The sequence below is a fragment of the Haplochromis burtoni genome, unplaced genomic scaffold (assembly GCF_018398535.1).
Source record: "Haplochromis burtoni strain Fernald_Lab_line unplaced genomic scaffold, NCSU_Asbu1 Contig_434, whole genome shotgun sequence".
NCBI classification, from domain to species: domain Eukaryota; kingdom Metazoa; phylum Chordata; class Actinopteri; order Cichliformes; family Cichlidae; genus Haplochromis; species Haplochromis burtoni.
The window spans coordinates 161076-187473 of record NW_024582795.1 but is presented as its reverse complement, the minus strand read 5'-3'; the positions used below and the strand labels follow the sequence as shown (position 1 = coordinate 187473).

General features: G+C 43.2%; 1 protein-coding gene across 1 annotated transcript in view; it reads left to right on the top strand.

The window, feature by feature from the left end:
* Window positions 1–3680: 3680 nt before the first annotated feature.
* The window catches only part of shtn3 (shootin 3), a 33730-nt gene continuing 11012 nt past the window's right edge, over window positions 3681–26398 (top strand). Inside the window, exons 1-8 of the mRNA XM_042213319.1 lie at window positions 3681–3980; window positions 8966–9029; window positions 22108–22202; window positions 23023–23194; window positions 23398–23495; window positions 23723–23804; window positions 25257–25351; window positions 25947–26093. Coding sequence (XP_042069253.1) covers window positions 3903–3980; window positions 8966–9029; window positions 22108–22202; window positions 23023–23194; window positions 23398–23495; window positions 23723–23804; window positions 25257–25351; window positions 25947–26093 — 831 coding nt within the window. The 5' untranslated portion in view covers window positions 3681–3902. The remainder of the gene's footprint in view (window positions 3981–8965; window positions 9030–22107; window positions 22203–23022; window positions 23195–23397; window positions 23496–23722; window positions 23805–25256; window positions 25352–25946; window positions 26094–26398) is intronic.

Sequence of the window (26398 nt, the reverse complement as noted above, 5' to 3'; positions counted from 1 at the left end):
CGGCAAGGGACCAACCAGGTCCACATGAACGTGATCGAAACGCCTACCCGGGACACGGAAAGGTTCGAGGGGTGCCTGTGTGTGCCGGTGGATTTTCGAGCGTTGGCATGGGATACAAACCGCCGCCCATTCTTTCACCGTCTTGCGAAGGCCCGGCCAAACAAACCTGGCGCTGACCAGCTTGACCGAGGCCCGGACGCCGGGATGAGAGAGGGCATGCACCGAGTCAAAAACACGACGACGCCACGAAAGGGGAACCACCGGGCGGGGGCGGCCGGTGGAAACGTCGCAAAGAAGGTGCGGACCGCCGTCCCACACCGGGGTGTCCTCCAGCACGAGGCCCGTTTTTGTTGACTGAAGGGCAAGGACGTCCGGGTCAGCACGTTGCTCGGCGGCCATGGCAGCGTAGTCGATGCCGACATACACCGGAGAAACCAACACACGTGAGAGACAGTCAGCGACGTGATTGGACTTACCAGCCACATGCTGAATGTCTGTGGTAAACTCATGAAATGGCCGCCAACTGGCGCTGTGGCATGCGCTCCATGGGTCAGAGACCTTGGACATCGCAAACGTCAAAGGTTTGTGGAAAAAACGAAAATGTCGTGTCGCGAGGTGCAGGGCCAGCAACTCCCTGTCAAAAACACTGTAGGGCGGCGTCAGCCAGCGCAGACTTGGCTGCGGAAAACGCACGGACGCGTTCAGGCAGCCAGTCAACCGGATCTTTGGCTGTTTTACCTTTTAAGGCAGCATAGAGTGGCTGTAGCAGGTGGGCAGCTCTGGGGAGAAAGCGGTTGTAAAAATTTATCATCCCCAAGAACTCCTGCAACGCTTTAACCGACGTGGGACGCGGGAAAGCCGAAACGGCCGGACTCTGTCGGGCAACGGAACCACACCTTCAGCGGAAATGCGGTGCCCGAGGAAATCCAGAACAGGCAACCCAAACTGGCACTTGGAAGGGTTGATGATCAGGCCGTGCGCTGCCAAACGCTGGAAAACCTGGCGCAGATGGGACTCGTGCTGGCTCGCTGAGCAGCTGGCCACCAATATATCGTCCAGATAAACAAAAACGAACGGCAGCCCACGCAAAACGGAGTCCATCAGCCGCTGAAAGGTCTGGGCGGCACCTTTCAGGCCAAACGGCATGCGCAAAAACTCGAACAAGCCGAAGGGGGTAATGACAGCGGTTTTAGGAACGTCTTCGGGGCGCACGGGAACCTGGTGATACCCCCGCACCAAGTCAATTTTAGAAAAAATCGACGTTCCGGCGAGATTGGCAGAAAAATCCTGAATGTGGGGGATGGGGTAACGGTCATTCTCCGTGGCATTATTTAAACGGCGGAAATCTCCGCATGGCCGCCACCGACCGTCCGATTTGGGCACCATGTGAAGCGGAGAGGCCCATGCACTGTTCGAACGCTGTACAATGCCAAGGCGCTCCATGGCTGCAAACTCTTCCCGAGCGACGGACAGTTTCGCGGGGTCGAGGCGGCGCGCGCGCGCGAACACCGGGGGCCCGACCGTGGGAATATAATGCTCAACCCCATGCTTCGTTACCGTGCTAGAGAAATTAGGGACAGACAGCGATGGAAACTCTAAAAGCAAACGCTGAAAAGCATCCCCGGAGGTCACTACATTAGCCCGAATCAGGGGCTCGGCGGCCCGAGTAAAACAGGGTAGCGAAGAAAACGAGAGAGCATCGATTAAACGTCTGTTAGCGACATCGACAAGTAGTCCATGAGCACACAGGAAATCAGCACCCAAAATAGGTACAGAGCTAGCGGCAACAACAAAGTTCCACTGGAAATCCCGGCCATGAAAACAAACAGTCACCAACCTTTCCCCAAACGTTTTGATGGGAGAGCCGTTAGCTGCAATGAGCTGCGGCCCACAGTTCGCTGCTAGTCCGTCGGCAGCGGTAGGGGGAAGGAGGCTCTTCTGGGAGCCGGAGTCCACGAGAAAACGTCTCCCGGAGCGCGAGTCCTCTATGAAGAGCAGCCTTTCTGTATTGCCAGCGGTCCGGCTGCTACGGCGCGCTGGCGGGTCCGTTTCCCTGGGCCGTGAAAGGCAAGGCGGCAGGCAGCGACGCGCCTGTCGCCAAAACGCTGATGGTAGAAACAGATGCTCTTTCCGCGGTGCCGGCGTGTAGCAATCCCTGCCGTCAGCAAGGGGGCGGATGCTCCGGGGGAGGCAGGTGGAGGCGTGGAAGGTGCCGCCGGCGTGTCCGTAGCCAGGGCGTGAACGTCGAAAGTGCGGCTAGCCAGGAGAATACGATCCGCTTCTTCAGCCAGGGAGCGATAATCCTTCGCAGGCAGAAGCGGAGAGTTCGCGAGGACAGCTCTCACGGCGGCCGGTAGTTGGCGGAGGAAGAGGTGCACGAAGAGGAAACCACCGTCATCCGGCCCGAGCAACGATAGCATGTTCTCCATGAGCTCGAGCGCGGTACCGCCACCCAAGCCTGACAGGTTGAGGAGCTTTTCGGCTCGTTCGGCGTCGGAGAGGGCATAGCGCCGAAGAAGCAGCTCTTTGAGGGCGGCGTATTTCCCTTGGGCGGGTGGGTCCCGGAGGAGCGCCATCGCGCGACGGGTGGCCAGCGGGTCGAGCGAGGCCACCACATGGTGATACTTCGTGTCGTCAGCCGAGATGCCGCGAAGGGCGAACTGAGCCTCCACGTGTACAACCATGACGGGGGGTCATGGAGCCAAAAGTCCGGCAGTTTCAGCGCCACAGCGAACGTAGCTGCAACAGGAGGCGGAGGTCCGGCGGCCGCTGATGCATCCATAGCAGAGTCTACATTATCTACGGCCCGTTGCATGCTCGAGTCAGGGGTCACCAATGTGGAGGTAAGCATCAACGACACAGAGCTCTCAGTTCTCACTCCTTCTTTATTCGTCTCCAACATCAACTGCGCATATCGCGCCACAAAACACAGGAACACACTTCCTATACACTGGGTGTGAGTGGAGCCCTCTAGTGGTCCACCACAGTAATACCATTTTTTTTAAAAAAGAAGAAAAAAAAAGCTTGTACTTCAGTAACTCCTCATTAATAATTAACTATGGATTAAACTCTTGAACTGAAAAAATGTAAGAGAAGAACTTCAGATTCTGGGTGTGTGAGGACAGAGAAGGATCAGCTCTATTTCAGATTTGAGAAATAAACTTTATATTTCAGTTTGTGATGGTTCTGTTCTCTTTGTGATTACAGGAGCTGTGCTCACATACCCAGGATCGGAAGCAGACAGATCATCCAACATGTTAACTGCAAAATTAACTGATGAAAACAGTACAAAGGTTAAAGTACCACATGTGCTGTCAGTGACTGTTTAAAATGAAGAGTGGAATCGCTATTTTAAATTGTGTTTTAAAAAACGTTTTGAAAATCAGGTTAATTTGGAATTTGAAAATGGCTTCTGAAACGAGGTTTTTATTGACATTTAGGTCTTTTCTTTGTGAAATTCATTATCAAATTGAAGTGTTTATTGATCGATTAATAATTCATTTTGAAAAATGTATTTAAAAATAGTGTTTAGATTAAGTGATTTAAAAATCAATTCGAAAATGAATTTACAAGTGCAGAAATCATTTTATAAATTATTATTTAAGCACAGAATTCTTTATTTCGATGTGTGGCTATCGTGGTCCTCCATAGAAGGAGGCGATCAGGGGAGCAGGATGACGCTGTCAGTGAAGGGAGGAGGAAGAGGAGGAGGGTCCTGCCCGCCGGCAGCAGCATCGTACTGAACCTCTCTCCATCCCATGTGCTGCAAAGGGAAGAAAATGAGCTCACGTTCAGACATGTGCTCCTAGAATTTCAGCTCTGTTCGGCTTTCCTGATTTTAAAAAAAATATAGCTGGTGATAAGAATACATCAGCAGCCTGGAAGATAATTTGTCAATCAAAATGCTTCCCTGCTCACCATCCGCGCAGATGGAAGGATGCGAGGAGGAGGAGGAGAAGGACGCACACATGCAAACAGAGGTAAAATGACACAAACGTCTCCTGTGCTGACTTCCGACACTCCAAATCAGCGTGTGAGAGGCGAGCATGCATGCGGGAGCCCGAGCGGCTCTGTTGCCCCTGTGGGACATTTCGCCGCCCGGCTTATGCTAGTGGAGCTCAGACATCAAAGAGCCGGACCCCTCCCTAAATCGTGCTCTTCACGCCATTTAAGCGAACTGAACCAGTCAATGAGGAGAAATGATACGAATAGCACAGCTACATCTCCCTTCATGGGGAAGTTTCTGGGTTTAAAACACGCTGTATGTCTTTTTGTGTAAAAATGTGCGGAGTGAATGAGGCTGCCGGTTTATTCTGGGCCGTGTGTCTTACTGCGTGCTCCCTTACAATAGACAGAATGAAAAACGCCTTAAATCATGTTCTCACACCACCAGGGCTTGGCTATGACCCCAAACACCTGCATGGTAGGGGTGGGCACAGGGGAAGTGAACCCCAGACCCCATTTCAGTGGTAATGCCTTGCTCTTGGAATTTAGTTGCCCCACCCTTTGACCTCCAAGAGCAAAAAATATGCTTAAAGTTGAAGTGGGAATAAAACCATCAACCTTTAGTGCTTATTCACCTGCTTCTTGCCCCCTTTTGATGGCTTTATGCCCACTTACTTACTGGGAATTGGACCCTCAAACCAAAGTGTGTCAGTGCCTTGCTCTAATGTTCAAAGGCAGTAATGGATCACTAAGCTTTATGCTCGATCAGAGTCAGGGTTTCATCAGAAAATTCTGTTTTAGCACCATCTTCTGCAGAAAAATGTATTTGTAGCTGTTTTGTGGGTGAAGAGGAATAGAAAAGAGTCAGAGTATTACTCACATTCTAATTTAACCTGCTAATATTAAACTAGTTTGCTTTAGTTTCTTCTTGAACTTTGTAAAGAATTAAGTTATAATCCAAGAACAAGAGCAGAGTCTTAGGGTCGTAGTTTTTATAGGTTTCAGCTAAATTTCCTGGTCTTCATTTGGCTCAGGCACTCTCCCAGACACCCACCTCAACCATGATCATACAGTTAAAGATCCACACTTTAGCCGTACTCTGGTAATTACTGTATTGGCTTATCAAGGCCCAGCTGTGAAGCCTCAAGCTGGATTTTTAAATGCATGAGCGAGGTGTGGATCCAAGAAACACTGCATGATCACTGCAAAGAAAGAAAAGCATCTACATTTTAGCTAAATCTACCTACCGTTTACAAGGATTCAGCCAAAAGAAAAAAGCTTAACCTTCCAGGTATTATCATATGTGGACCATGTTTTAATACTGTAATTGTCTCGGTGCAAAAGAAAATGAAAAAATATTCATAATAACAGTTTGTTTCCATTAAAATTAAAAGGAAATGAGAATCAAATAGCTTGGGACTGCTGCTCTGATAGGTGGGGAATAGGTTTTTTGTCATGGTCGGTGGGAAGTGCAGGAGATCGAACCGCTCAACCAGGCAACCTCAGTGCCTTCCTGTGTGCCGATGAACCGGCTGCCCTCACTGTGCTCCTGAGGGAAATCTAAGCTGACAGTGTGTGAGGCTGCAGGTAGAGCCGGGCAAAAGTGGGACAAGTGCTTCCTGCTGCTGGAGGAAAGAGAGGGAGAGCACGAGCGAGCTGGATGCTGAATGTCCTTTTCGTGCTTTTTTATCTGAGGAATGTCCGTTTTGTCGCAATTCCGCCCTTTAGTGGCCTCGAACTTTGACCACTGATATGAGATCAAGCACCGTTTTCCTGTCAGCATCAGGACACCATGAACACATCTGTGTCACTGACACAAAATAGATCCAATCAGACTGTGTTCATCTGTTTGTAGAACTTTTTAGGTCACATCTGTGAAATCTAATGTAAGGGGAGCTGAGGATGGTGAAGCATCAGTTTAGGGCTACACCCCAAGAACAGTTTAGGTTCTTAGAGCTCAAACCAGGAAGTGCTGGTGTCTGTTGGTCCTAGATTTTAATGGAATAACATTTAACGGGTTTAAGAATTCCAGAAATTAGCCCAGTTCTCCAAGTAGCTGAAGTTACACCTCTGACATCAGTGTGTGCAGGTGAAATGTGTGCAAATAGGTCTTACATTACATATCACAAGACAAGCGAGCACCAATTGTAAGGAAAAAAAAGATCCCATCCATCCCAGAATTTATATCCATATGTGGGATTTTGCAGTGTTGTTACTTCTCTGTTTTGTCAAGTGTTGGTACGTCATCCACAAAATGTCCTCCATCACTGTCAGAAACACCAAGTAGCTTTAGGATCTTCAGTGGAAAATGTGGTCAAATGTGTCCCTGACCGCCTTGTTTAGTGATCTAAATGACCAAAGAGCTATCTGTCTTGGTGGTCATTCATGATCTAGTCTGCCTGCGACTATAATACTAGGTCATTATGGCCACACAGAGTGAAACTAATGGTGCTCTGTGAAACTCATCAAAGTCAAAAGTTGGTTCATCAGCTGCAAGTTGCTCTGTAATGGCAGATTAAGTCAAATAACTAACATTTGTTGGAACAATCACAGAGTAAATAAAAAGTAAGGGGGGAAGCCACCAACATTAAGTCACCCAGCGGTTTGTAGAGTGTTACGAAGCTTCAGGTTTGGCCTTTCATCTGTCACCATCTTTGTTTCATTTAACCTGCATCATGAGGTGGAGGTGACTGAAAAAGTCTAATCCACCTTTCCAATCCCAAAGCAGCCACACCCTGATGCAAGCACAGCTTCATCTCCTGTGGATCAGAAGTAGAAAGAATAGAGGCTTAAGATGCCTTTGAGCCCTGTGCACACTCTGTGGAAACAGCCAGTCTGTGTTTGCATCACACCCAGCTGCTGCATCAGTCAGATGCTTCTCCTGTATTTACCAGTGACTGATGACCACCTGAACACAAACCCCTGATGAGTACAGTATGGTCACCGTGGGATTTGTCCAGGCTTTACAAGAAGACAGTAACTGCCTGAATGCATCTTTAAATTGCTGATGGGCAAGCGAGGATGGACACTAAAAGCCACAAAGGAGACATCATCTTCTATTTCTGAGAACTATAAAAATCGAACGTCTGTAAGTCCAAATGTTCGAATCATCAGTTCTTGAAGGAGCCTGTATTTGGGCCACCAGGAAAATTCACTTCACCTTGACTGACTATAAAACTCGTCCCCAGCTTCTGCCTTTTGGCTCATCTTATGTCAGTCCATCTGAAGTAGTTACCTCCAATGACTGTGCTAATGACATGCTGCATGTGGACATACCATTTGGCCTAAAAGTTCATCGTTTTAACCTTGTATTTGGCATTTCCTTATGATGCGCCTTGTCACGTGTGACATCACTGCAGCGGTCCGATGGAGCGTGTAAAAGGTAAATCTTTTTAACGATGCACTCCCTGCAGAGGGTCTGATTCTGATGAATCTTCAAGGTTTGGCTGTTGCCAGTTTGCATCAGTCATATGTTAACCATTATGTTTATTTCACTACATTGCTCCAGAAAATGAGCTTGAAGCTAATCAGTGTTCTCCTGTATGCAGAGAGTGATGTTTCATGCAGTGCGTTTGTACTCTGGAGGTTGTTTAAACCCACAGGGAGACGTTTCTTTGCCTGTGTACTTTTGTTTTTTGCTTTGCAGGAGATCACTGAAAGCTTTACGACTTTCAATTACCATTTTAAATTAATTGTGTGCAGAGCACAGCAGCACTGCAGATACTCTGTTGGTGGCTGTGGTCACTCAGGAGGGCACTTTACTTCTGTCCTGTAACAGGGAGGAGATATGAATGATGGGATGATAATCCAACAGTTATTTTTCTGCTCAGTGAGCAAGCACAGACACATATCTGAGAGACGGCTGACTAGAAAGAAACCGTCATCATCCCAAAGCTTCTTGGGGCTGCTCTTTTATTCACACGATGCCACCACACACCTGGCTTCACCTGTTTGATTTAGCAACATGAATCCTTTCGTATGTCAGGCAACTCTGTCAATGTTAGTAATATGGGGAGATTCTAACCAGCTGTGCGTTTTTTTCTCAGTCAGACTAGAAATACATGTTTGGGTGTGGTGGAAAAGTTGATTTGTCTTTGAGTGTGCATGTTGAGTTTCTGTTAATCTGTGACGTTTGCAGCTGCTTTCATTTTTCCAACATTCAAACGCGGCGTCTCTTCAGCTGCTTGTCCGAAACACAGCACAAGAAGAGACAGTGGATGCGAAAATAAGCAGTTATGGCCTTTCTGGCTTTTTCTATGGCAGAAGTCAAGTCAGCAGGAGCAGAGTGAGTCAGTCTGTTATCAGAGGTGATGGGCTGTCAGTGTTATTACAGAAAGCCAGGCAGCATTTTAAGACGATGGAAGAGGGCAGCGCAGCCTTCAGCACAGAGGGGCATCGGGCAAAATGAACGTTTATCTGGAGGACGTGGTAGGAAGGAAGTGCTTGTGATGCTTGTGTTAGCTGCTAACACTGTCGCTGCAGTGTTCTAAGCATTACTTCATATTAGCCACATTCAGAAAGGATTAATATTATTGTTGGATTTTAAACGTTGGTGTCACCAAGTAAAGTAATGCCAGTGAATCTTAGCAATCACAGCTTGATAATCAGCAGATGCATGCAGCTAATCCTGCAGAAATATTCTACAGTGGCAGCAAGGTCATGGTTTGTACCCGCCTAACGTGTGAGTGTTTCTGTCAGGGGTCTTCGTGTTCTCCCTGTGCCTGTGTTGGTTCTCTCCAGTTTCTCCAGCTTCCCCAAAGGTGTGCGTGTTAGGTTAACTGGTGACTCTCGATTTGATGTAGGTTCTGAATGATTGTTTGTCTGATGCACCAGCTTCCAGGTACTGCTCGTTGTTGGCCTGCTGAAAGTGTTTCAGGATAAAATCGCTGCTTTGTCACAGCTGAGTGTGTAAACTGTTGTGTGTGTGTGGGTGTAACTTCACTCTGCTGATATCAGTGACCTGTACGTTCAGCCTGTTGTGGAACATGATCTGATGGGTTGACCCTGCTGTCTGCTCCAGCAGTGCAACAGACTGACGGAGGAGAGAGACGAGGCAGAGAGACAACTCAAACACATCAAGAGAGGTGAGTCCAGCTTGTTTACACCTTCTCAAACTCTCAAACGCACAAAAAAATGTGTTTTGAAGCAGGAAATGAAATTAAAGAATCTTTGCTAAACAATAACCTTCAGCAGCTATAACAACCAATAATGGAGTGACAGACATTTATTCTGCAGACATTAGTGTTCTATAGAGGATGAATAATACCAAGTCATCTTCTTAGTTTTAAAAGCAGTCAACTCTGAAAAACCTTTACACATATCCCATCAGAATCAGGTGATTGTTTTTTTGTGCAACAACTTGTATATCCAATTTTTTTACCTTCATACTATGAATATTTTCCCAGTTACAGGTCCTAAAAGTACATGGGTGTGGCTTCGAATTTTTATCAATGGTTTTTAAGCCTTATAACTTTATAAAACAGAAGATATCTATACCAAATTTCCTGGTCCTAAAAACAAGCTTTGTACCATGGATGTTTGATCTGTACCCTGAAGATCCAGCTACTCCTGGCATTTCCTGTCTGCTCACTTTGACCTTGGGATAAACTGGTTTAGAGTTTCTGGATCAGCCCATATTTATTAATAGTTTCTAACTTACTACTCATTTTTCTTCACCTGTCAGATTTCCATTTAGTAAAGTCCTCGTCCTCCTAGAGGTTGCAGAAAACTATAATTATCATTTAAAAGTAAAAAAAATAAAATAAATGGTGCCATTAATGCTTCAGTGCACACAGACAAATACTTATGTCCAGATATCAAATACCACAGAGCAGCCTGACACCTCATCCCAGCGAGCCTTCACTTCCTCCGTCCCTCTTCGCGTTATTCATCTGTGCCTCTGCTGGTATGACATCACCAACACCTTGTCCTCTGAACAGGTGTGTTTAAGAGGGTGTCACCCATTTCCATGGTGACTCTCAGTTTAGTCAGCCAGTTGTAGGGGAGCACTTTTGTTCTGAGGAGTTTAACTCCTGATTCTAAAACTGAGGAAACTGCAGCACTTACCTACGGCTCCCATGCCTTCCATGATTATTCACAGAGGTAAGAGAAGGTTTACTGATGTTTATCTATTATAGAAGCATGTAGGAGTCAAGTGTTTGCATAGCTACCTGATTATGTGTGGGATGGATAAATTAGTGGTGCTAAATGTCTGTTTAGGATGCTAAAATTCAGACTACCAACTTTTTCATATTCAAAAGGCTTATATTCGATATTCTTGTAGATTTAGCCATATTAACGAACACACAAGCCACCATTTGTCTTCCAAAAAGATTACATTTTAATTATCCTTTTGTGTCTTAGAGAAGCGGGTCAGTGATGTCAGTCGGTTCAGTCAGCTATGTGTATGTGGGCGAGCTGTTATTGTCCAAAGGTAACAGGAGAACCAGGCGTTCTCCATCTGTGGCTTGTCCTCAGGTGACGTTTCAGTAAAACAGGCCGATTCAGAGTCATCGCCTACCTCCCCTAACTACAGCAGTTCTTCCTAAATCTAACGGTGTCGTGTCAATGTCTGATTTAAAGATATTTTTGTTTTACTGAGCTCCTTTGTTGATTTAATTTAAGTGGAGGCATTCAGATGGTCTTACCAAAGTTAGTGTTCCCTGAGGATGAACTCTAATGATGCTGTCAGGGCTCATACTCTACATCTGGTGTCACCACAGGGCATGACACTGTATTTTTTAACCTTCTATGAACATAAGTTAACAGCTGTTGGATAGATTACTGAGAATTTTGATAAACTCCATCTTGGCCCCCAGAGGATAAATCCTAATTCAGCTGACATTTCCCTGCCTGCCATCAGGTTAAACATTTTATTTGACCTTTTAATTTGCACAACGTGGTCATCTACATTCGTGATCCTGCAGTGAGACTGACCTTTTGCATTTTTAAGTATTTAATGCATTGGCATTAAATTTGGCACACAAGCATGATCCCAGCAGCATTATGTTAATCACACTGGTGATTTTTACTGCCTGGCATCATAAAGTTATAATTAGCGTTACCAGTTATTGGGTTTATGACCAGTTAACAGCCTTTTCTTTCCTTAGTGTTCTGTGAGAATGATTAAACTGACACGCTACAAGTAGAGCTGGGCGATAGAACGATAACGATATGTATCGCGATATAACTTTTACTCGATAGAGAAATTAAGCTATCGCGATAGACCTCGCCGCTCTTGTCCTCAAAAAAAAAAAAAAAAAAAAAAAAGGTCAGCCAATCCAAATTAAGTAGCGCAGAGCCGAACCAATCACAGCCGCAGCGTCACGTCGCGTGACTTGTTACGTACAGCACAAGTGCCAAGCCGCACGTGTGTTTGTTTGGGAAGCAGCCAGCGGGTAATGGAGGAAATGAGTGTGCCGACTAGAAAAATCAACCGAGCGTGACCGAAGAGAAAACAGATGATGGTTCCAACGCCGGAGAGATTGTCGAACGGAAGAGCCATAGAAGTTCCGTAGTGTGAAGGTATTTCGGCTATTTCAAGTCTGACAAAAAACAGAGTAGCGTGCACTGTAAATTGTGCCGAAAGCAAGTCTGGAAATACAATAAACTGGTGCATGCGTCACACTGTGCGCCACGTTATTGTTTCGGTGAAATGAATTTCTACAATACTGTTAATTCTACTCTCTGCAGTGTTTAAATGCTTACATATACACACAGTTACTGTCCGTCCACACATACGACTCGGTTCTGCTTCTATGCCCCAGCTTTGTTTACTTTTTCCCACCGAGGCTTCTAGACTTCTGATTGGCCAACATTTCTGCACGGTTAGGAATCTAGCGCCACCTGCTGCTTTGGCATGTTCATAGCAGCGTTTTCCTTCATTTCTGCCTTTATGTGTGGACGGGATTATTTTTTAAAACGAAAACGGAAAATCTCCGTTTTCAAAAATACCCGTGTACGTGTGGACGTAGCCTCAGTCTCTGACTGGAAGCGCTAATTCGTCATTCGGCTTTTGTCAGACTAAAGTAACTGTTAAAACTGTTTGAAAAGCTAAGCTATACAACAAGGAGAGATTGAGAATTTCCTTTTAGTTCTCAGTTTATTTGATATTGACAAAAGTTAGTCAGTTTTGTCTGTTCTTCTGTAAAACAAACTAAGATTTATTTTTAGAATTAATATTTTGTTTCTAAGTGGAATTGACAATTTAGTCTGTTTCGTTTGTTCTATTTTGAAACTTAAACGCTTTAGCGGCTGCCTTTTGTGTAGTTTGCAATATTTGCCTTTATTTATCTGAAAAAGTCTCATGTTCCTTAAGTACATCTACCCTGTTGAACTTATTATGGGAAATAAATATTTAAATAAAAACAAGCTGCTGATTATTTCCTTTACTTGTGAGCAACGGCACATTTAAATCTTACAAATATAGTTATTTGGCTTATATCGTGATAGATATCGTTATCGACTGAAATGAAAAAAACATATCGTGATATGAAAAAATCTCATATCGCCCAGCTCTAGCTACAAGCTAAACTAAGATTGCAATCATTGCAGAGATCATTATACTTAAGCATCAGCTTTAACCCCGATGCACCGTTTGTGTTATATAATTAAGAGCACAGAGCTGCCGTTGTGTCTGCAGACTTTCAGTCGGTTGTAATTTTGTCTAACTGAGCCAAGCACGAGCAGCTGTTGTTGGGGCGGGGCCTATGGCTAATGGGGATGAAATAAATGAATAAATTAACAAATATTTGTTGGTTTAACTGGCGTTTAAAGAAACATGAGCTGAGTTATCCAGCTGGTGTTTTGTTGAGGTCTTCAGTGACTGTCAGATATCGCAGTCCTCTCCTAGAACTCAATAATATTCATATTAAATGGTAATAATGTGGCAGTTTAAAGTGCACGGCATGCTCCTAATGGAAGGAAATGATTGTCTTTCATATTTTGCAGTTTAAAGTAGAGTCAGTATACAATACAACGATCGGCAAGAGCGTATCATTACACACACAACAAAGAGGCCTTCCTGTTTGCAGTCCTTATGTTTAACAGGTGCAAATTAAAATCTGGGTGTTTAAAATTTTTATCAGAAAGGCTTCTGTTCATTTGGGGATTTTTCTCAGAACATTTCATGGGAACCTGTGAGAAAAACATATTCTAGTCTTTTAATCCGACTCAAACCTCAAACTGCCAGGAAAGTGTCACAAACTTGTCGTCAGCAGCAAAACTGGACCTAAGATCCTCAGCAGTGTCAGCAGAATGCTGATCCTCCTTTTCACCATGGGTCTCATCACTTCACACACCCAGTCTATCGTTCATTCACTCATTTATTCATTCACCGCCTTCCCCCAGAGAAGACAGCAGTCGCTCTTGTCATGTTATTCTCATGAATTATTAAAACCTCCTGACATGAATAATTCAGCAGCAGAAAACTGGGGACGGACGAGGGTGTGTGTGGGAGGGGGGTGGGCTCATCTTGCCTGACTCTTTATCCACTGTGGTCCTTGAAAGGCCCTTTCTACCTGTTCCTCAATAATTGATGACTGTGCTGTAATGGCTTTAATGAGGGAGACTTGGCTGCCTGGCAGGTACTTGATTTTGAGCTCTTTTGGAACTCAAAGGCCAGTCTGAGATTAAGTGAGCATAAAACAGTGAAAACATGACCCGAACCGGAGTCTCTGTGAGATAATAAACTGGCCTCAGTGACGGAGGATCCTATTCACACTGAGAGCAAACATAACTAACTGACTTTATTACAATCCTGTGAGTAAAGTAACAGAATACATACATGATTATGAAACTCACTCAACATTTCACATTTTTGTATTTTTGTTTATATAAGTTTAATTTAATTATATTTCTGTTATTTCTGTTATAGTTTGAGACCAACTATATATTATAGTTGGTCTCAAAAATGATTGTGGTTAAAAAGTCCACCTCGGCATCACTCTGTTTGCTTCTACTGCTGTTACATTTCTTCTGTGAGTGCAGTTTTTGTAAGGTATTTTTAAGGTTTTAATTTTATCTCCATTTATTGATTCCCATTGTCATTGTTTAGCATAAAAATTTATCAGTTAAATATTTGTTCCTTTTCACAAAATCAGTCTCTGAGTATTTAATGTTTGTTGCTTATAAAAGTTGCAAAAAGCACAGAGAAGAACAACAGCGTGGAAGATCATGGGTTTGATGAGAATGCTACTAATACACATAAATGTGTGTGCAGGTGATTATAACGAGGCTTACTTTGTGTAGAACTGTCCCTCTAGTTGGTCTGTGAGATATCCACATTCTAATTTGGAGTGGATTTTAATGTGTTGAGAATTAATTGTTCTAAAAATCTAAATATATTTCTGTTGTTTTCCCGTGACTGGACCAAAGATAGTCCAGGCATAGCTGCCCTGTCTCGTCTGGTGCAGCGTTGTGTCATATTCCATGGCAGAAATTGTGAGTTTAGTCCAAGATTACTTCTATAAATATGTTTGCAAGCTGACAAACCCTAAAGTAGGAATAACTAAACAGATTGCAAAGGTCCTAACATGTTTCCTGCAGCAGCGAGCACTGAGGAGCATCATTTAGGAGGAGGTGATCTGTCAGAAGGTTTCTTTCCCTTTATTTTGCTTTTCTTGAACCTTATATTTTCTCTGTTAAAATGTAAGCTGCCCGGCGCCCTCAGCTCTTTTCCTGAACCTTTCAGCCAGTAGGAAGCAGGCGGAACTGATGTCTCACAGTCTGCAATTTATTCTCTATTAAACCAGTGCAGCAGAGCAAGTAAAAGAGCACAGGAGCAGAGTGACAAACCTGCCTTCCTGGGAGGGATTTTGGCAGCAGCCAAAATTTGTTTGAGCTCAGTTAAAACCAAAGAACAATGAAAAACTCCACAGAACAGAAGACAAAAGAATATGTGAAATGCAATGAACACATCAGCAAATAAACTTTAGAAAAGAGACAAAAATATATTTCTATGTTCTTCTTCCACCAGTGCTTTGCATCACCTACTGTAATGCTGCATGTAGCTGGAGGCCAACTGTGCAGCACTCAGCTTCACAGGCTGATTGCCTGCAGTGTTATTATCATGTGCAGCCTAGTTATCCAGTCTACTGTACTTAGATAAAAGCCTGTGGCTGCACTTTCCATGCATTCGAGTACTGCAGGAAGTACTGAAATTACATGCTCAGAGTCCACAGAGGACCTGTGACCATGTGACTCTGGTAGAAACTTTCAAACTACATGAAATCAGGACCCGGGCATAAATACGATGAGCACAAAGGATCCGACACTCAAAAACAGTACAGAAAATAACAATGGCATCAGATTTAATCACAGATTGTGCCCTAAAGCATTGAAGCTGTTGATCATGTTCACAATGAACTTCTAAAGTTAAAACATAATTACACAATTAGACATTCAGTTATCTACAGCTTAGCTTAGTGTTGGAGCTTAAACGCCACAGCTCTCTGTCCTCTCCAGCATTTTAACCCTGTTTTAACACTGCGCTGGGATTTTGCTGTTACGCACAGATGAATGTCCAAACCGTTGGCTAATCCTCCAAATCTTCTGCCGATAACACAGACCGCCACTAAAGCGGCTTTACCAGCTGCAGTTCGTCGATGAAAAACAAAAGCCTGCCTCTGTTTTAGCTTCAATTGTCACAGGTTTTAACAGCACGTCATTTATCTCATGAGGCCCTGAGCTTGGAGGAATTACTGACCCAGAACAGCTTCTGCAGGACAAAGTGTGTCTGTGAGAGGACAGCCACATGTTTTATTTCAAACTGTTCCTGTGATGCTTTCAAAAAAGATGAATCGTCTGCTCTTCAATCCTTCAATCCTTATCTGACAAATGATGCATAATTTTTCATCATTTGTCATGATCTCAGTCAGCATGAGTACGCCATTTCAACTCTTTGGGGTTCCAATTTATATTTAGTTAATAAATAACATCTTTAAACTCCTATTCATAATTCATATTGGTAGCTTACAATTTGTCACCAAAAGGTTGATTCTGCTCATCTGGACGTAGCGTTTTCAGTGGGAGAAACGTTTCGTCACTCATCACTTATTTAAGCTACTATCGTCAGCGTATGCACACACGAGAAAAATAAAGGAGACACAACAAGCAGGGTCGGTGTGTCGCGTTCTGCTGGATAAAATGCTGAGCATGTGGCACAGCTATATTACATTAAATATGGATTATAAAACCTACACATATCCACATATGTAAAGACATCCTCGCAGACATGTGGAGATAGAAATAAATGAATTATGCATGGTTTAACTTGAAAACAACGTAAACAGCCACATTAATGGTTTTTCAATAGAGGAAAAAAATAAAAGAAAGAAGAGGAAGAAGCTTAACATTTCTCACTGCACATTATTAGGTGTGGGGATACCGGGAGATCCAGAGACTGCACCAGCTGAGGGTTTCTCCTGTAAAATAACATTCTCAGCTATAAATAGCTGAGAATGAACTGTTTGCTCCGTCTGACCCGCAGAGCTGCAGCTGAGCTGCAGTGAAGTCAAATGGAGGACGATCCGCGGTGGCATGTGGGCTGAAGCAGTGTTTAAAGGGACCAAAAGAATCCCTGAGAGATCTCTGAGGGTTTAAATGAGTCTCTGGATTGGAGGGAATCACACACCCAAAGCCCATCCACGAGCATTAAACATTGAATGAGGGATTAAAAAAAGATCCGGAAGCCTTCCCTGTCTCCCTTCTCTCTCACGTCATCCTCACTGCTGCTTCCTCACCCATACCCAGGCCCTTATGTAAGCATGGCCGACACTCTGGGTCAACATCTTCTGCAGCTGAAGCTTTTCTGTTTGCAGCTCTTGGCTGCTCAGAAATGTGTGGATGGATTTTATTTGGTCAGAGCTCTAATCAGCACTTTTCTTTATTCATTTATTACTTTCATCTTATGATAGGTTTAGAAACAGTTAAAAGATGATGTTAACCTAGCTTTATTCGTTTTTGAAAAATATGTACTTAATAGTTAAGTGGTTAACCAACAAATACCATCCATCCATTTTCTGCTGCTTTCTTGGGGCGTGGGGATATAAGACACAGCGCTCACTGGTCCTCTCTCAGCTTCCCAGGACAACCAAGGATGCAATGTCTCCTTCCCATATGAAGGAGCTCCCCGCCCCCGACGGTGTCCCTAGGGAGTTGCTTTGGGACTCCAGGGTATATGATCTATTGTTACAGGCCTAGAATTTCAAGGCACGGCCAATTGGAGGATCAGACAAAGCGCCTCTTCTTTTTGCTGATGATGTGGTTCTGTTAGCTCCATCAAGCTGTGACCTGCAGCCTGCACCGGGGTAGTTTGTAGCCGAAGGTGAAGTAGCTTGAATGAAAATTGCACCTCGGGTCAGTTGGTGCCCATATCACAGGCCTGCTTCATTTTTAGAATAATTTATAATAATAAATCAAACTCAAAAAACCCAGACCTAAACATTTACATGATGAGGTACATGAGGAAACTATTTTGTTTGGGTCGGTTTATTTATTTGCCCCAACAATTTTGCTGTGATTTTGTGCCTTAAAAATAAAATTACTCTACTTTAGAGATCCTTCTCATGTTAGTGCAAAGCACAAGCCCTCCTGTCCATGTATATAGGACAGAGGCAGATGTGTTAGAGCTTTGTTTTGGGTCTCCTCAGGAAACGGTTCCTTCCCCTGCTCCTCAGCCTCCTCCTGAGGATGTAGTTCAGCTTTATTTCCTGGTGAAGACGATCATTTAAAACAGAGCCCAACAGGATCGATGTCATCATTTCTTTTAGCAAAAATATGTTTGATTCAGATCTACACAGATTAAAAAGCATGATTATTTGTGGTTTTGTAACATAGTTCTATAGTTGTTGTAGTATCTCCTCCAGTGCTCTGTTACTATTCTGGATCAGTTTCCCTAACAAATGTGTTGCTTTGCTTTAAAGGAAGTCATTTTTCGGTGGTCTTTAGATCAGATCAGTGTCTAAGCCGAGTGACTGATCCACAGCTGGAGCGCGACGTCCCGCAGGCCCTTTAAATCCTGCTGTTTTTGTTTACGCGGAGCTGTTGGTATGTGCCCAGAATGCATCATCAGGCAGAGAAGCATTAGTCATGTTTCCTGCAGGTCTCACCTGACTCTAAAATGTAATAAGCTCAGGTGACCTGAAGGCATCAGCGACACAGAGACGGGTTCAGCTTGTGGTCACTGTCATCATCGAGGGATTTCTATTTTCTTCTCATTGTCTGATATTACTCTGACATTTTTTACACATGCAGATTTTTTTCATGCAGCAAAAACTTTAAACGTCACTGCTGTTTGTGTATTTGTGAAAATGGGACACCAAGGAAAGGCTTTGAAGGACATGCATGGATTGGTGAAATTAGAAGTTAGACTTTACTTTTTGTTACAAATTAAGGAGGAAATATTGTGTATAAGTGTTATTAGGTGATATTTCTGATCACTGTCTGGTCTGGGCACGCCGGCTGAGCTAACATCTTTTAAAGATGACAATCAGGATAAGCTGACGATGTATGTTTCTGCATGCCAGCAGACGCGAAGGTTTCACTTACAGCAGCCTAACAACCGGTCTGGCAAATGATGGAGCAGCAGCCTGTCATTAACTGCTCCGCTCATGTGCTGTGTTATGAAGTCTGCATTCAGCTGGTGATGGAAAGTGTTACCCTGCACACGCTGAGTGCTCAAATACAGGTTATTGAGATTCCTGCTAGGAAACAGTGAACGGGATTCTTCTGTCATACTGCATGTGACAACCACAAAGCAGCTTCTATTGTGCAGCTAGCTTCTGTTAGGTTTCTGTCAAGTTTGTTTCCTGAGTTTTGTATTAATGAAACTTTATGGTGTTTGTTTGAGACGCTGCTGGTGTAAGCTGGTTCACAAAATATAATATAGATGCATCACAGATACGCTGTCTGTGCCTCTAAAGTGAGAGAGTTTGGTTGTAATTTGACAAAAATTAAATTCACAGGACAGTAAAAAAAACATTTTCTATGACTTTACATACAAAAACATGTCAATTCAACTTTTAGGGTTTTTTTTAGCACAAAGAGCAGGTCATTTTTTTGTGATCCAGGCTGTGTAAATGATTCAGGGAGTAACTGTATAAGACTCGTTTAAACTTTAGATTCTTTAAACTGAGTACTCTGCAAACCCTGAACGCTGATCTAGTTGAATTGACCCTGCATGCTCCCTGTGCTGTTTACGTGCATTTAACTACACATTTCAGCTCTGCAGACCTCAACTGTGATTGGTCTGTGAGTGAGTGGCTGTAGCTTCAGAGACAGAGCAGGTCATCTATTAGTTAAAAGGTTGGTAGTTTGATCCCTGGCTGCTCCAGTCTGCATGCCAAATATTCTTGGGCAAGATAGTAACCCTGAGCTGCTCTGATGCAGTCGCCGGAGTGTGAATGTTACACAGAAAGCACAACCATAGGAAAAAGGCATGCTGTGTAAAGCACTTAAGTAGAGTAGAATTAGAAGAACCAGAATGTATTCAGCTTGCTCAGTATGCCAGTCTGTGTATACTTCTCTCCATCCTTTATTCCTGTAAAAGTAAGTTCTGTTCTTTCATATTTTAGAGCCAACATGAACTTTTGAGCTTCAGCAGAGGGATGCAGGCTCACCAGCAAGTACAAATACAAAAAATACTGAATGCTGCCCACTACAGCAGCTGTTCACTGCAAAGGTGTGGGTTACTCTGGAGTCTGACAGAAGTGTGCTGGTTTCATCTGTTTATGCCACTTCTCTGTTTCACACCACAGACAAATATGCCCATAAATATTTTGACCAATGCTAAATGCTAGTGCAACAACAACAAAGAAAGAGGACAGTACATCAGAGTTATTACAGAGTCTCTGTGGCAAATGAGGAGGAGGAGGGCAGGAACACATTTCCTCCTGCCTTCAGCTGAAGGAGTGAAGAGTATAATTAGATTTGGAGCTTGTATATTGATCAGGAAGGACTGTGTTAATGGAGCCAGGATGTTAGCAGCAGCTTCCTGTTGGCTCTAATACAATCCAGCGCCAGCTGCTGAGAGAGCCCAGGACTGACTGTGTCGCAATACCAAAACTTGTCATGTATTTCAGCTGTATTTGAAATACAGACTTTAGATTTACAGTTTTTTACAGATGCTAGGACACATTTCTCAATACTTAGGTCACGTTTGCAAAACTCCTCACACAGTGAGCACAACAGAAGTCTATGTGGGCTAAACTGAGGATCAGTTATCATTGTTTTGGCACAAAATGCATTCAATGACTACATCTCTCAAATTTCATGAATTATCTTCTCACTCAGACACAACAACTGCCAAAAATCTTTGTACGGACAGGACATTTTGCATGTGCTTACATACTGTTTTCAAACCTGTTAAACTTATGGCCAAAACAATAACACAATGCAAAACTTAAAAAGACAGCAAAATGCAACAGCAATATTTTATTGAAACATATTTTAAATCTAAAAATGCAGTTTAACCAGCCACAGCTGATTCTCATTGTAGATGAACATCTACACAGGTGTTACTCCTTCAATTTTTCAACTCTTTCAATTCTGGGAGCCAGAAGATTCTTTCCTAGGTGTATTGCCCAAGATGACATAAGATGTGATGTGGATGAGAACCTGTGGCCAAATGGAGAGACCGAGTAGATTAGCATTACTATTGTATGTGTATCAGTGGATGGTGTGTATACAAATTCTTGTATTTTGGGATTACTTAGTGCAAAAAAATAAAAATACATAAACAAATATTAACGAATTCTGCATGATGTCTGATTCATTCCAGTAACATATATTGAAATTATAAACAGAGATGTGTCCTTGTTTTACACAAGAAAACACTGTGAATGCTACATGTTGTTAGTGTTTTTTAGGTCATTGTTTTGTGGGTGACAAAGTGTGTTTGTCGGCTGTCAACCTTTGCTAGTGTTCTGGAAGAATGAGTTTATTTGAGACCTGAATGAAGTGTTTTGGTAGTTGTAGTGCATTTTGAATGTGAGTGCGCCCCAGGGTGGCTGTGGCTACAATGTAGCTTGTCATCACCAGTGTGTGAATGTGTGCGTGAATGGGTGGATGACTGGATATGTAAAGCGCTTTGGGGTCCTTAGGGACTAGTAAAGCGCTATATAAATACAGGCCATTTACCATTTACCAAATGAACTGCTTTGCCAAGCTGACGGTCAGTTAGGAGGATTGTGTGAAGAGTTTTGCAAAAGTGACCTAAGTATTGAGAAATGTGTCCTAGCGTCTGTAAAAAACTGTAAACTCTGGGGATTAATCATCAGAGCTCTCTAACCAGTTACACCCAGAATGCAGCAGAGACGACAGCACAGTGAGACGAGTTGAGCTTTATTTTGACACGATAGCAAAGCTACTTCTCTCCTCTCACTCTCCATTTTTTTCACCAAGTCTCCAGATCTGGGTCATTTTAAAATAACCCAGGAGTCGCAAAGGCTCGGTGACACGTTCGACAGCTGTGAGCGTCTAACAACCTCAAGCCTGCTTCTTTCAGCTGTTTGTATTAGCAGATACTCTCTGAGCAAAACGACACGGCACGATGCTCTGCATGCTTCTTCTCTTCTCTGCATCAAGGAGACAGATACTCACTCAAAGGACCTTTCAATGACTCACTTTACATGTTTAAATATCTGTCTTTCTGATTGGTCAAAACCTGCAACTCACTGTGGACATGCCATTGTTCGCTTAAGGTTCAATAAAGGGTACGATCTGTAATGGAAACCTGATTTTTGTTATGTTCAAAGGTCGAGTAGCTTCAACTGCATCTGTGTGCGTCTAAATAACAGTCGCTTGCAGCTAAAGTGAAAATTTGCTGAGCACTGATTTTATTCACAAATCTCGAGGTTTGATGCTTTTTTTGAAATGATGTTTTAATATTGGCTTCAGACATTAAAAAATGGTGATCTCTGTCAAAGTCAATTCATTCTGTGAATATTGTGTAAAACAGTAACAATAAAACCATATTTATGTACTTGCATTACTTATGCTGTGTTATTACTCAACATTTAGAGTATGAAAGCAAAACTGACACTCTGTGTGTGTGTGTGTGTGTCGTGTGTGTGTGTTGTGTGTGTGTGTGTGTGTGTGTGTGTGTGTGTGTGTGTGTGTGTGTGTGTGTGTGTGTGTGTGTGTGTGTGTGTGTGACTGCTTCAGTGTCGCAGATGGTGATTGAGGAGGTGAGTGTTCTGCAGACTCAGCTGGAGATCGAGAAGTCGTGTCGGGAGAATGCAGAGGCCCTGGCCACAAAGGTTGCACGCACACACACACACACCACACACACACACAACCCACACAAACTCACACACACACACACACACACACACACACACACACACACACACACATACGCTGCTCAATAATCAATGCTAAGATTAGAATTATCAGGGCTCAGCTGGCAGTATCAGGAGGAGTGAGTCAGGATGACTGTGCACAGAGACGATTTGACTACATTATCTGTGTGCATTAATGCCTCCACTGCAACAGCTGTGTGGTTACATTAATGATGTAGTAATATGTCTAAAATACTTAGAACAGGTACAGCGATGATGGTGAACAATTACCGGTATACAGTTTAAAGGTACGGAACAGATTTTCATGTTGATAAAAGTACTAATAATGCCTTAAAGTGCTTTCACTTTCTATCATTTCTTCCACAAACTGTTTGTCTCTCGCCTCCTGTTGCCGATTTAGTTTCTGAATAAATGAACTGATCGTTTGTCCAGTGTGACGCCTGACATACATGATGCCTGCCCAGATTATTATTATTGACTAAAAATAAGTTCTAAAAGACAAAAAAACAACAACAAATCATCATCACAGAGCATTAGAAACATCTCAACTCATAAAATAAAAGCAACGTAACCTGTCAGACCAACTAATGTTGTAAATGAAAAGAAAATAATCCAGACCAGAGCAAAAATTATTATTAAAATCTATTAAAATCTAAATGCAGTAAACAGGAAATGTGTGCTTCAGGATTGATCCCGATAGTTTGTGATCTATGATTTCTGTGGCTTTAATCTCACTGAGCTGCTCTTACTGTCGACCCCTGTAACCTCTGACCTGCAGCTGAACTGTGAGAACAGGAAGCTGAAGTACCCGAGTCTGACGTCACGGCCGTGTTTGGACGAGCTGCTCCCCAGCATCTCCGACTGCATCGCGCTGGAGGCCGACGCAGACGCAGCAGACACGGGAGACTGCAGCCCCGACGTCTTCACGCAGTACCATCAGCAGGTTAAAGGTACAGCTCACCAAATGAGGTTCACCTTCCACAAACAGCAGGAACGTGTTCTGGAACAACGTTTTTGTCACGGATTCATTTTTACTCATTCATTCTTGCTAATAATATATTTTTAAATCACTGCACTTGATGAGTTTTCCAATACACTCCATAAGTCAGCTGCTAATCTGAATAAATGAATATACTTCACTGTGTTTGCTCAGAGCTGAGGGAGACGGTGAACAGCTTGTTGGAGGAGAAGAAGAATTTTGTCTGTCAGATTCATGACCAGCAGCAAAGGATAGAAGAGCTGATTACACAGGTGAATACTGCACAGCACAAACTTTACTGTTTGTGACATCATGGGTCACGTGATTAGTTTGTTTCTGGAAACATTTTTTCAGTCCAAACCTTTCTCTTATCATACAAGCTTAAACTGTGGGTCAGTGTCTCGATAGTCATGAAGATTTCATAAATAAAAATAGAAAGAGAAATAAAGTTTCTGTTTTTAAGACGTTTTCTGTGTGTTTGCTCTTCCACTGCGAGCAGTCAGAGAAAGATCAGACCGAGATGAAGCAGCTTCGTGAAACAGTCGAGCAGCAAAGCAAAACCATCAAGAGATTTAACAGAGGTGAGTCGAAATAAACTGCAGGCAAAGAGCAACTTACAGTTTTTTCTGATTGCTTAAGCACATTTTTTGTAACTATTGGCTAATTTTGCAAAACTCTTCACACAAATAAGAAAACCTGTCACCCAATAATCAAAACATTGTAGTTCTCTTGCAAAAGCAAACACAGCTAGATTAACTCTTCACACCTTCGTAAAAATGGTGTTTCCGTATCAAACAGTACACACAAGCCATCATCTACTAAGCACACAATGCGCCAACTGCACACTGATGGTATGAATACAAAACACATCTGGCTTTTGCTTTCTCTGTGCACAAGGTAGGCTATGTCAGTTTGAGCTCATACTTCTGTCATAGATCCATAAGCATAGAGGGATCCAAACTTCAAGTACTGGTGTTTATTCAAACACATCAAAACAAACACAAGTGTTTATTTCCAAGTATAGGATTATTTGCAATCGCCATAATGACTATATGGGTTACTTGGTCTGCAGTGAACATGCTTCCTCTGCCCCCAGCATCTGGTCATCTAGCAATTCTGTAAAGTAACAATTTCAGTATTTTTACATCAATGGTATTGGTGTGTTTCTCATTGGCATATGGCAGTGCTACAAATCTTTGTGCGAAGTGACTGTACTAACCGATTCTCATTTCAAGATGTCCTTATGGTACTTGCTACAGTGTAGCGGCTCGAGTTAGGCTGGACCCGTTGGCCAGCTACCCTCAGGGTCATTCCACGGTTGATTACATGGTCCACTATTGTAGCTCTGATGTCATCAGCAATTCTATTTCTTACTCTTCCTACCCTTCCTCTCCCCCCTCCTCATCTTCATCTCCCCCCTCCTCGTCTTCCTCTTGCTCCTCCTTGTCCTTGTCGTCCTCTTCATCCTACTTCTTCACCTCCACGTCCTCTTCCTCGGCCTCCTCTACTTCTCACTCTTTCTGCTCCCTCCATTGTACTCCGCACACACAGCTTACCTGTATTATAGTGCTTAGGCTGATTGCAAAGTGAACTAATTATCTAAAAAAGTTTTCACATGTGAAAGTGTGCCAGACAGTTGGCAAATTAGTGTTAATGATAGCCATACATGTGTATACTTTTGCTAGGAGTGTGTTGGAAATTTGGTAATTGAGTGTTGTGCAGTGAATTGTGCCTACAGTTTTGCAAAGTGTGTGTTACAAAATTGCAAACTGAGTGCAAAGCAGTTTTTGTGCTTTTAGTTTTGCAAACTCAGTGAGTGGTTTTGCTATAAGTCTGAATAGTTTTAGAGATTGTGCTACAGGAATCACAGTTAGGGTTTAAGCATTCAGAAAAAACTGTAATGCAAAGCAGAGAGCTGGAGTAAAAGCACAAGTAACCTCATTCAGCATCACATTTATGCTGCTATGCTAAAAACTCCAAACCCTTAGCGTAACATCAGTGCCTTTCTAAACATGCCCCCCCTGTCTCTGCAGTCTCCATGATGGCAGCTCAGGAGTACGAGGGAATGAAGGAGCAGCTCGACTTGGAGCAGAGCCTCCGAGTCAAAGCTGAAACTTATGCACACGAGGTAAAGAGCGAGTCACAGAAATGCGGCTGTACAGTCAAACACCTAAAGAAGCTTAAAATCTGCCTTTTCCTGTTTGTCTTGGCAGAGCAGAAATTTGAAATATGATTCATGGTGGAATCAAACACTGCTTCCAGTTTTCCAGCTGGCAAACACAATGACTAATCTTTCACTACGTTAATACATAAAAGCCATGCTTGCTGCTGCGGCTGCTGTCTCACCACAGCTGCAGAACTTAATCTTCATATTTTGCATAATCGGCATTTGAGAGTTTCTCCTCTTCGTCCAGAGCACTTTGTGACTCCCACAGTTTTCTAAAGTCATTCATTCTGATAATCCAAGCTGAGCTTTGCTGCTGCTAGCTTCAGTGATAAACAGTGAACTGTGTTTCTGTGCTTGTAACTGATGTGTGTGTTAATATTGGTGAAATGTCCTGAATCTGGTGTTTACTGATTTGAAAAGTGAACACTCTGTGGGATTAAAGCAGATTCTGTGATGGTTTGTTTAGAGTAAAGATTCACAGACGGGCATTTCCTTCTCTCTTTCTAAAACTTCCTTTGTTCCCATTATCCTCATCATCGTCCTCGGTTTTCTGCAGATGCTGGTGAAGCAGAAGGAGGCCAACAGGCAAAGCATGCTGCTGCTGCAGAGTGCTGAGCCCAGCGTTCAGCTGCTCAAAGCCCTTGAAGATGTTGCTGCTGTCACCAAAACCCTGGAGGAGGAGCGACTGCAGCATCAGCAGAAGGTAAAATATGAAGCCTCTTCTTCTGCAGCCGTAATTTCACTGCCAAGAAGGCGGAGTTTCTATTGCTGGAGCTGTGTGAATATATCCTGAAACAAGCAAATATGATCATCGTGCATGGTTAAGGATAATAGCAGAGGTGTGATTTTGTTGTGTTTACCTGTGAAATCATGTAGAGCAGTTAAATAATACTCTCAGTCAAAGCGGTGAGTGAGAGCTGTGCCTGTGCTGAAATATTTCCGCTGTGCTGAAAGAGTTTAAATATCTAAATTAAAATTTTATATTATTTTTCTTGTGTGTCTTGTTGT